General features: G+C 33.1%; 1 protein-coding gene across 1 annotated transcript; it reads right to left on the minus strand.

Annotated features, from left to right (window-relative positions):
• Positions 1-294: 294 nt before the first annotated feature.
• Positions 295-5,820, minus strand: LOC149540272 (long-chain-alcohol oxidase FAO1-like). Its single transcript, XM_089801415.1, has 3 exons — positions 5,401-5,820; positions 2,997-3,278; positions 295-2,570 (listed from the first exon to the last, which is right to left on the minus strand). Exons 1-3 carry the CDS (start codon positions 5,602-5,604, stop codon positions 810-812), a joined length of 2,247 nt encoding a protein of 748 aa, XP_089657541.1. The 5' UTR covers positions 5,605-5,820; the 3' UTR covers positions 295-809.
• Positions 5,821-12,463: the final 6,643 nt, after the last annotated feature.

The following is a 12,463-nucleotide window of genomic DNA, read 5'->3' on the forward strand; positions in this document are numbered from 1 at the left end:
GAGTTTATAATTGTTTTCATTGTAAAAATTAATTAAAAAGAGCAAACAAACAAACATTTGTTCCTATTATATAAATAGAAGATAATAAGATACACATTTTCTTATATTTATAAATACTTCATAAATCACATAAATAAAACACAAGATTGTTTATATGTTCCTATTATATAAATAGAAGATAATAAGATACACTTTTCTTATATTTATAAATACTTCATAAATCACATAAATAAAGCCACAAGATTGTTTATATGTAGGCATTCTTATCTAACCATATAAGAATTTTCAAATACATATTCAAATCTCATCCACCTTATTATTATTGAGATATTTTTGAGATATTATTAAAATATTTTGGAAAATTATAAATAAACCCACAAAAAATATCCCTATAGTACAACATTCAATATATCCATAATCCACATATACTACAGTCGGAGACACCCTCGCATGTATTTGTACACATTCTTTGCCTTTCTTGATTTCGATTTCCGGGGCATCCTTTCTGCTATAAACACTGTGTATGGGTTTAGTTTTACAATTAAGCTCACTAATGTTGTCATAGAAGACTATGGTGGGAATTCTTTTTAAATGAGTACTGTAATGAAACACTCTGGTGGGGATCATTTTCCACTGAATTTTAGTTGTTTTTAATGTAACAATCTGGTGGGAATTTCTGAATCCTATTCATGCTTTAATGGAACACGCTGGTGGGCGGAATCAAACTCTGAAAGCTGATTATTTTTCAATCAATTTTGGTTGTGTTTCAATGGATTACTCTGTTGGGGATTTTGTTTTTACAGGGAATTCTAGTTATGTTTTAATGGATCACTCTGGTGGGCGAATTCAAGCTCTGAAAGATGAGAAGAAGCTGTGATCTGTTGCAGAAAATGTGAGACGCGGTTCGAAATGCAGAGAGCAATGGACTGAATGGTGATCATGGGATTGACACCCAAGGCAGTAGGGAAAACGCTGGCATCGCTTACAAACAAGCCCTCCATTTCCCAGCTCTCCCCATTTTGATCCACACATGAGGTGGAGGGATGGACTCCCATCCTGCAACTCCCCATCTGGTGCGCGGATATCACAGGGCACCATCCGGTGTTCTCCTTCAAAAACCCCTGAATCTCCATCTCCATGTTTTTACTCCTGTCCACTTTCAGCACACGGCCATGGCTGTGGTGAGTTCCAACCTCGGATGCGCCTGCAGCGATGAGGATTCGAAGCGCAATCTCCAAACCCTCGTCCATATTTCTCATGTCAGATGCATCGGTAATGCTGTAATCCACGTCCAAGGATTTCCTCACGCTGCCGCTTCCCCTGTCTCGGGTTAAAGCGAACAAGTGCGCAGTCCGCTGGTATTTCTTCATTCTCTCTTTCATGTCGGCACCGGAAATCCAAGGCATGATGGATGCGAAGCAGCCGGGGCCCATGGCGGGGGTTTGAACGATGGTGCCGTAACGTTTAGGGATTTTTTTACACATGGCCGTGATTATGGAGCCCTCAGAGCTGCGGCCGGAGGGATCGGATTGCGGTGGAAAGTAACCCCATGCCATTCTCACGGGATGCAGATGAAGGTTTCTGCCGATGTTAGTGTTTCTCAGCCCGCTGGCGAGAAGAAGTGAGGGAGTCATGAGCGATCCGCCTGCAATTATTGTGGCTTTGGCTTCCACCTGAATCTCGTTGCGGCCCACCCGGCAGATCACGCCCGTGGCTTTCTTTTCCTTGGTTTGTTTACCGTTAGGGTTTCTACTCCATGTAACCCTAGCGGCTTCGCAGCTTGTGAGAATTCGCGCACCAGATGCCACAGCATCGAGCAGCCATGTGTCAGGTGTGCCCTTCTTATGCCCTGTCCTGCAGCCAAATGAACACGCCGATCCACAATTATGGCCCGGTGTGGTGTTCACAGAAACGTCGGTTACTTCAAACCCTAGCGCGTCGCATCCCTTTCTGAGCACCCTGTTCTGAAAACTCTCCGTTTTTTCTTCCTTGTTCACTTCCGCCCTCTCCCACACCTCAGTCATTGCCGTCTCGTATTCTTTGCTCTGGAAAAGTGCTAAACCCTCTTCTTCTGCCCATTCTTTGAGTACATGATCAGGCGTCCGAATACACGCAGACCAATTAATGGCGGTTCCGCCTCCTACTGTGGATCCTGCCAGAATGCTCACCTTGATGTCCGGAGTTGCAAGTAATCCTCCTCGCGCATACATTTGATCCAATGATGGTCCTTCGAGTAATGAAAGATCCCCTGCCGCGAAGTATTTTCCCTTTTCCACCACCAATACTTTGTGCCCTGCCGCCGCCAATTTCCCCGCCGCAACGCCTCCCCCTGCCCCTGATCCCACTATGACACAGTCGCATTTCACCTTCCATATCCTCGATCCGTCCTCGTTTTCTTTGCTTGATTCAAATGGAAATCCGGCCTCCGTAAGGAAGCTTTGAAGTCGCTCCGGAGTTTCTGAAGATGCATCAGCTATCCCCTCTTCCAAAGCCCTCTTCTCCACCTGGGGCATGTACGGTGGAGAATAGTCGAGCGCTTTCCAGGACGGATTCGAACCGCTTTCGTCCGCCTGTACATGCCATTTGATTCACTTGTCAGCAATAAAAAAAAATCACGCAATTTCTTTCTCTTCTGGTTTTCTAAGCTAAAACAAATGGACAGAGTACAGTTTCAAAAATCTTCGAAGATATTTGTGAAATTATTTAGATGTTGAAATTTCATGATCTGCATCTTCAGTAAGATCTGCAGCGATTTCTTCTCGAGCTTTCTAGTTTTGCTGTTCTGACGATGGATCTCTGATCCGAAAATTTATTTAAAAACTGAACACAATCGAAACCGAAAACATTGAAAATATATTCATTATTGTTAAAACATATAAAACTAGACGAAAACCATTAAATATTTACAAATTTGAAAATTTTACAGTATTTTTTTGTGGAGCAGGTTAAATATTCAGGCACAGATTCATTGTTATTTTGAAATATGATTTGATTACCTTGGAGTAAAACGAATAGAGACAGGTCGCCTTGAAAGTTTTGAAAATGAGATGGAAGAGTGGATCGAAAACGGAGCCCGTGCCTTGCGACCATTGAATCACTATTTTCTCTCTGACATCCGCAGGAATTGCAGCGAAGTTTTGGAGTTGAGGCGACGCTTTTGAAAGGCTCGCCCTTCCGCACAACAGCAGCGTTCCCAAGCGAGTGTACAAACACAGCAGCACCATTCTCACCACCACCACTGCTGCTTTTGGGAAATGTTTCGATACCATCCCCGCTATCTGTTTGACCAAATTTACAAACCATAAATGAAGCTCAGAATTAGTTACGTGGGGACTGATGTCTCTCAACTGAAATGTTAAACCGGGAGCAATTTTCAGCCATACAAAATTTCCACAATCGATGATCAGTCATTCGATTTTCACTGAATTTTGTGTTTTTTTGGGTATTTGATAGAAAACTTGAAAATCAGGTAAGTAATAAATTACAGTAAACAAGAAAATGAATTCATATCAGTTCATGAAATGTGAACCAAGTAATGGATACAATTTTGAAGAGTCTGAAATCTATTTTTGAAAGGTAATTTTAAGAAAGGGATGATGTAGGGACCTTCAGATTTTAGTTTATGGATCTGGGATCTGGAATTTCCATCAAATGAGGAAAAAATTACTGCAGAATGATCATTCATACTTGTATATCTGTGTTTGGTATTTGAGTGCAAACTTCCTGATCCTATCGGGAAACAGATAGCAAAAAACTAAAGCATTTTAGAATTGGAGATCTGTTAAAAATAACAAAAATTAGATGATGTAGGTACTAGAGCCTTCAGGTCCCTGTCTATGGAGTCGTAATTTTTATCAAATGTGGAGAAATTGTTACAGGATAATTGTAAGTTTGTTTCTTTCCATACTAGAGATCTTTATGAATCATTATTATGAACCAAAACGCAATAAACTCACTCAGTCAAACAGAATAGTCAAACAGAATAATTTTGACCCAATACATGGACGCAAGTTTAAAGAATATGAAGTCCAGACAAACACTAATTTAAGAAAGGGATATAATACATGACCTTCAGGGCTGAGAAGGCTATGGATCTGGAATGTCTATCAAATGAGGACAAAATTATGACAGAGTAATCATTCTTACTTGGTATATTTATGTTTGCTGTATAACTTCTAACAGCATGAATAGATAAGTAATTGATTAATTTCAAACAGCATAATTAGTCCTGTTCTAATGATGGGACTGTTATAATTTAATGACTGTAATAGTATTCTTACATCATATTTTTTCTAAATTTGTTTTTGACTGTAGTTTCACGTATCTTAATAATAATTTGAAATCTTCTTATGTAATAGTAAAACTGTCACGCTCTTATGATTCGAAATAGATCATGGGAAACTAAATGATTGAAATTATTTCTGCCGTACTGTGATTCAAAACATCATACAAATAAACATATCCAATAAAAAACCAGTAGAAACAATTAAATCATTTACTAAGAAACGATATAATGAATAAAATACACACTCCATGCTAGTCAGAAATCTGAGTTCCTTCTGTGGCCGCCCAAACAAGTAAATTTAAAATCTACCGCTCGAGGAACAATCAACAAAACTTCGAACTGGGAGAAACAATTTTCTCAACACGCTTAATATAAGTTTTCAAAACTTTAATCTGAGATTGAACAAGAGATTTTATGAACCAGTAAAAACAATTAAATCATACGTGATATTGCTTAAATCATACGTGATATTGCTATTAGGATTTAACTGTGTGATTTTGAGTCAAATTCATTGACCCATGTTTCATGAGTAGTGTCCATTGACTTGTTCTGAAAATTATCTCCTACTTATCAATTAAATCATTTACTAAGAAATGATATAATGAATAAAATACACACTCCATGCTAGTTAGAAATCTGAGTTCGTTCTGTGGATGCCCAAACAAGTAAATTTAAAATCTGCCGCTTGAGGAACAATCAACAAAACTTAGAACTGGGAAACAACAATTTCCTCAACACACTTGATATAAATCTGAGATTGAACAAGAGATTTTATGAACTGCTAGAAGTTTTCAAAAACTTGAAACTGAGATTGAGCAAGAAATTTTATGAATTGGTACAAGTTATTGATTTGGCATGGCTATTTTTCATTAACGTTTCAGATTACATTCAGTAGTCTATTATCTGAAAGCAAAAACACATACATAATCATATTGTGTAATAACCTAAAACATGGATTGAAAACTAACACAAGCAATTTCTATCCCAAAACTCTCAGAGCTCATAGACAAAGATTCTCCTTTAAACAATCTTGCAGCTCGTACACAAACAATCTCTGTTCAAGAAATCTCACAGCACTTAAACAATTTCTATTCAAGAAATCTCACAGCACTTACATAATCAGGAACACCAAACTGAGATCCTGAAACTCTTCTAAAATCACGAACGTCCTCTGCCTTGGAATCTCCATGGCAATGGAGGGCAGGTATGAAGGTGTCCAATATAGCTGCAAGAGACTCCATTTCTCCAGGGGAGAAGCCATGGGGATATGCTGGTCTCCCACCTTGTAGCAGGGGATGTGCACTATTCCTTCTCTCCATTTCTCATAAGCAAATACCTAAATCTGCACTCCTCGCATTACCTATTTATTCTACCAACACATTACCACAACCATAAAACTAGAGCCTTCTACATAGCACACAGGATTGCTTCTCCCTCTTATTTACTTGCAGGAATGTGCATTCTTTCTCTTGTAGAAATGTTATTTTAAGTTGAGGTGGTTATGACCCTAGTGCCAAAATTAGTTGTGTCTCGTCCGATAGGACTTCTCAAATCTACTCTATTAAATGCCAGCAAGGCGGCTTTCTCAGTGGTAAACGAGGAAAAATTTGTACCAACGAAAACCTGTGGCGTATGAGAGGCCAGCACATTTATTATTGATGGTTGGTGAGCAGGAAAATAGATTGGACCCAATCCATGCAACAATTTTATCTCTGTGCCCAGCAATTCTTTACAAATGCACCCAGGGTAGGTATACGCTGTTCACGCCACTTCAATTCTTTTAACTAAGTTTTTTTCTTTCTCGCTAATCCTGACCATTCAATGTTCTGCAACCGACTAGTTAACTTCATAGTAACTTTCAAGTTTGAACTTTTGAAATTCGATTAGTTTGAATCTGTTAATATGTTATTTTATATAGTAATTAGTGTTATAGATTTCTTCATGATTGAAAGTATATTATCACTTGTTTATATGTATTTATGTAGACTTCTTTGTATCTTATTATGCACATAAACTTATATATTATTTATTTATTGCATAAACATTTGAACTTAGTTTACTTATTTGTTCATTGTCTTAAACTACTATTTTTAAATATTTGAACTTAGTCTAATTATTTGTTGATTGTCTTAAACTACCATTTTTTAATCTTAGGTCAATCTTTAATGCAAATTTTCTAAAATTGTTAAGATTAGATTTTTAGATTCTAACATTTTCTTATCAACTTTTGTATGTTGATTGATATACATTTGTGTGACTAATTGTAATATTTTAAATACAAAGAATGTTCATTTATGTAATGGTTTATAGTATGAATTGTTGTACGTAGCAATTAACTATGTTATTGGATTAACTATGTTATTGGATAAAGGTGAAGATCGTTTCGATGTGGTAAATTATTTTTTATTTATTGAATAAAGAAAAAAATTACATAAATGTGAAGGCAACTAAAATATTCATGTTCATGTTCACCTTTTCATGTTCTCTTTTCTCTCTAGCATCCTGATGATGGATCATGTAGTATGATCCGAAATGTTCATGTAAAAAACTGTACACAATCAAATCCAAAAATTTGTTAAAAAACGTTGATGTAAAAATGTAGTATTCATTATTATGCCTTCCAAATAGACTATAAGGAGCAAGAAGCTCTAGTTTGGAAAAAATAGATTCAACAAAAGTTTGTCTTTCCATGTCATAATTCACCATTTTTATTTTTTTCGAAGCTTGGTTGATGGGAAAAAGCACTAAGATTTTCCATGATTCATCTTCATTAATAGCGTAAATTTTGAATTTTGTTGTAAAAGATTGTCCTTGGTTTTTGGGTCAAATAATGCCAAAACCACCTTTAGGTTTGGAGAAGTGTATTTGAACTTAGCATTGAACCATTCCAATCATACTGCAGTGAGTGGTGAGTTTGTTTGATAAGATAATTATTAAAAAAGAATTAGAGGCCATCCAACAAGAGGATTGATAAATGCAGGAAGCTAAGAATATACGATTAAAAACTTGGATTTTGTTGGTTAAAGAGATAAATTTATTTTTTCAGGCAAGCATCGCAACTTTCATCTTGTTAAGGAGCCACCTTTGCATCTCTAAAATAGATACTCCTAACCCAAATGGTGGGCCTAGGTAATGAGAGATTGGTCTATGTATAATTTGTTTCCATTTAGCAAGAATACGAGGAGAAACAATATCTATTTATGTCACTAGGAATTTGGTTTTATGATGGGCCAACTTAGACCTAGAAGTAGAACAATAAAGGCCAAGGACTTCCATAGCATTCGGTGTCTCTTCTTAGAATTCTAAAGAAAAAACATGATATCATTTTTAAAATGAGAATTAGTGGTTGTCATTTTGCTAGGATATAAATGTCCTTGATTTTAACTTCATTTGATTGTACTTATATAGAAAAAGCCCAACAGCACCAATGGCCAGAACATAAAGAAAAGGGGATATCTGACCACCTTATCTTATTGAGTGAACTGTAAGGGATCAAATGCATCTTTATTAACTATCAACTAGGCAATAACATCTTTGAACATCATTTCAACATGTTTACATAACTTGTGGCAAACCCCAACAATGCAACACTTACTAGAATGAATCTCCATCAATGCATTATATTATTGAATACAACAAAGTTCAACTTGACAATGAAAACATTTTGGTTTGATTGTTGAGCCCATTCATTAGTTTCCCATGCAAGGATAAGGTTATCAAGAGTATATCTCCCTCCAAGGAAATTGTTTTGCTCAGGCCTAGTAATACATTTTATCGCAGGTTTAATCTTTGTAGCAACTACTCAAGCAATAATTTTGTAAGTCGTACATAATATATAAAAGGATGCTTACATGTGATTGTATCCTAAGTTTTCCATTTAGGAATCAATTTGATAAGGCCCTTATTAATATCTAGACCTAGAGAGCCAAGCTCGAAAGCCTCCGAATACATCTTACAAAAGGCATACTGTTTATGTTGCGATATAACTTGGTAAAACACCGTTGGGTGTGCATCTAATCTAGGACTTTTATTAGCTCTCATAGAGGAACACACAATCTATATATTCAATGGAGAAAGCATGATCTAATATATGACCTAATATATATGAGGGTTACAATTTGAGTTATATAAATTGTATGATGCAAAGGAGTCAGATGGTTTATTTGTTTTATATAATATAGAGTATGCTTTTATATTCACATTTCTTTGGTTATGTATATACTATATTCTACTAAATATTGTAATTGGGTGTGATCTTAGCATAACCTAAAATAAATTAATAGAGTTGAAGCAATCTTTGTAAGGTAATGAGAAATATTTATATAAATATTAGAACAATGGATAGATGTATTGTATCCAACTTCTACAACTATGTTATTGAGCTTATGATATATGTGTCATGATAGGTCCCTAAAGTATCTTGAAATAAATAAAGAGTATTTCAAATTTATTGATAATTTAGTGATATAGTTATAACAATTATGAAGAAAGGAACACTAGTAAGAAAGTAGAGACATATTCATCATAGAAAGATCTATTATCTTCTCTCATATGATGTACTACTTATGACAATCAACAATTAGTAAAAATATACATCTTGATTTTAACCTTATGAAAGTTAAAGTTCAAATATTGTTAGATGAATTATGACAATTTAATGAACTATTATTAAAAAATATAATTAAAAAAACCATTAAATTGTACTCTATTAACTACTCGTATAGCCAATTACTCCTTGAGAGAAGAAAAATAGAGGTGTGGATAAAATGTAACTATAATATGGATATGTATACAAAGATCACTTAATGTGTCTCTTTGGTAACAAAATAAAACTTTGTAATATTAGTCAAAATGAATTAAATAAAAAGAGTGAGAGGACAGTGATGAGGCTCTTTAGATCAGTAGTTGGAAATATAAAGCAGTGGTAGTCAATGACCATTAATTGGAGATGACATTACTACAGGAAGTAAATTTAAGTGGGAGGAGACATTGACTCAATGCACATGTGAGTTTGTCAGCACCGTCAATACGGTCTAGCATTATTTTCTTCAGCCATCCCATGCTGCTCGCACTACTTTATCTCAATTGTCCACCTACAACAGCTTTAAATTTAATATACATCACAACTTTTGTAGAGAAAGTCTGTATTCATCCGTGAATGAGATAAATAATGTTTGCAGGAACAATGAATATGTATGGGTGCCTTTAAATTGGTCAGTCTTGTCAAAAGGAGTGATAACTGATGAGGGAATTAATAAGACCATTTGGGGACATTTAAAAGAAGGTGGAGAGAAAGACTAAAATGTTATCCGTATGTTTCTGTGTGATTTTTAAGGCAAGGTTACTGAGTCAACTATTTTTTATGAACAGTTTCACACTCTTAACACCTCGTGCATATCTGCAAATCTTTTATGGATAAAAATGAAATGTTGTTATTGCCTTGTACAATGTTATAGTTTCTCATTTATTAGTGAAATCAAGAAAGCTTGAAACATGTGGAATAGAACTGTGCATAATATTATTTTATGAAATTCATTTTGGTGTGCGAGCAACTTTATGTAGAGGGATGATGGGTCTCACATAGGGTGATGGGAATTGAAATTTTTGTGAGGAAAAAACTAAACCGATCTTTACTTTAATCATTAGTTCCTGCCTACGGCAGGTAACTTATGCTTTTGTTTAGTCCATTGTAGTAATAGCTGCACCAATCAGATTTTAGATTTCATTCATATAGTAATGTTTGCAAAAAGTTTTGTAATTTGCATGATTTTTTGGAATTGAAAAATACAATTTTTTGAAAACCTTATTGGCTCATGAGAAAAAAGGGAATGAAAAAATTTAATTTTCTTCAACAAAAATACAACTATTTTTTCCAACACCTCTATTAATTCAAGCATTAATTGCAACTTTATCTTTTCTTTTCTTGTGACAAGTGGATAAATTTTATTAAAAAATAATCATTTTCCTAACACCTCGTGTATGCATTAATTTCAATTTTACCTTTTCCACATTTGTGACTAGTGGACAAACATTTTTTTTAAAAGACAATCACTTTTAATTGATGTTTATTTTTGTAATTTGTAAAATGCTATTAAATATAGATATTTTAATCAAGTATAAGTATTTTAATCAAATATAGACGTTTTAACTCTTTTAAATTGTCAATTTCCAAAAATTATTTTTTATATAGCTTAATTTCATATTTATTTTAATTTTAATTTATATATAAGTTTAAATTAGAATCTAGTTTCTTTTATTTTGACATATCTAAACCAATGCTTTTAATAGATTTATTGTTTATTTTTTATTTTTATATATAATTTTTATTATATTGATATTTTTAATTCATATTTTAAAATACATAATACTAATTTTGTATCAATTTTAATAAAGTTCAAATTGTTTAGCTTTGCATATTATCAACTTTATTTATGATAAGTGTGTTTGGTTTTTTTAAAGCATAAATGTTATTTTTAAATTAATTTATGTTTGTTTATTTTTATGCATTAGATTTAAGTTTAAGAATATTGTCCACCTTCTTCAATTAGATGAATTTATCGCTTAAACAAGATATATTAAACAATTTCATCATTAAAATTAATCAATTTAACTCTTTTTTTAAAAAATTATATAATTTTATCTATATCTTATATATAATTAGTTCATAAATATCTTTGGTCTGATAAATGTTCTTTACAATGTCATCTAATTTTAATTTACCATGATACTATAATATTTATTTATATATTCTTTTACTATTTTAATTAATATATATCATTGCAGTTATATAATTTAATAATATACTGACTATACTTAATTTAATTTAGCTTACCACTATAATATTCTATTTGTCATTACTATTTATTTGTTATTTTATTAAACTAAATATATTATATTTTAACCAAAACTTACTTCAATCAACCATAAAATCATGAAGGCAGGAACTTTGGCGCTTGCGCCCCTTGTTTAAAGCTCTTTCAGTAACTGTATAAATGTTTGTTTGATTTTTATTATTATTTGTTTTAAAAAAACAAAATTACGAAGAGTTGTCTTTTATTAATTATATGTCTATTGCATAATAAGTATCCTTTTACAAGTGCTTGATTTTTGTTTACTAGTACCTATCGTAGGCAGGTAACTATTGCATCCAGCAGATGCCACTTTTTTGTTTTTTATTGAGCGAGCCAATCAAGTAATAGAATTTTTTTGCTATATATTTGTCATTGAATTATTTATTATTTAATTTTTTTTATTTTCTTAAGTTTTGTGTTCTTTGAATGAACAGTGTATGTTTTGGAAATTTTTTCTTCAACTTTTCATTTGCCAATGCTTTTTAATTTTGTGTTTTTTGAAAGTAGTGGATAAGAATGAAGACTAAAAACCTTGTGCCTAGGAAAAGACACATTTCTACCATTTTGTAAGTTGTGGGTTGTCAACTTTATTCGACATAGACAAGTACATTCATTGATAATGGTCTTAGTTGAAAATAGGCTTTAAAGTACTCTTTGTAAAGCAAATATTTAATGTCGCTTGCAAATGTCTGACAAGTTGATCCTTAATTGTGTGGATTGATCTTATCATATTTATTGGCGCTTGTAAAAGCTTGGGAAATGTTATTGCATTTTGAAAATCCACACTATCAAACTTGAGTGACAAGCATTGATATTTGTCTCCAGATAGTAGGTAAGTGGTTGTCTGTATTCATATCCATTTTATGGTTGCATGAGAATTTAGGCATTCTAACATTAACTTTCCGCAAAATCTTGTTGTTGCAATGTACATCTCCATTCATGTGCATATCCATTTGTCTGACTACACAGTAGACGAATTAAATTATACAATCTTCTGTTCAGTGCAAGATCCCTTGAAAAATGATTGAATCGGATACGATCATTCTCAATGCCGGTGTCCACCTTCTTCAATTAGATGAATTTATCGCTTAAACAAGATATATCAAACAATTTCATCATTAAAATTAATCAATTTAACTCTTTTTAAAAAAAATTATATAATTTTATCTATATCTTATATATAATTAGTTCATAAATATCTTTGGTCTCATAAATGTTCTTTACGATGTCATCTAATTTTAATTTACCATGATACTATAATATTTATTTATATATTCTTTTACTATTTTAATTAATATATATCATTGCGGTTATATAATTTAATAAT

This window comes from Cupressus sempervirens, chromosome 9 (genome assembly GCF_028749045.1).
Source record: "Cupressus sempervirens isolate cs-2001-9-10 chromosome 9, ASM2874904v1, whole genome shotgun sequence".
Taxonomy (NCBI): domain Eukaryota; kingdom Viridiplantae; phylum Streptophyta; class Pinopsida; order Cupressales; family Cupressaceae; genus Cupressus; species Cupressus sempervirens.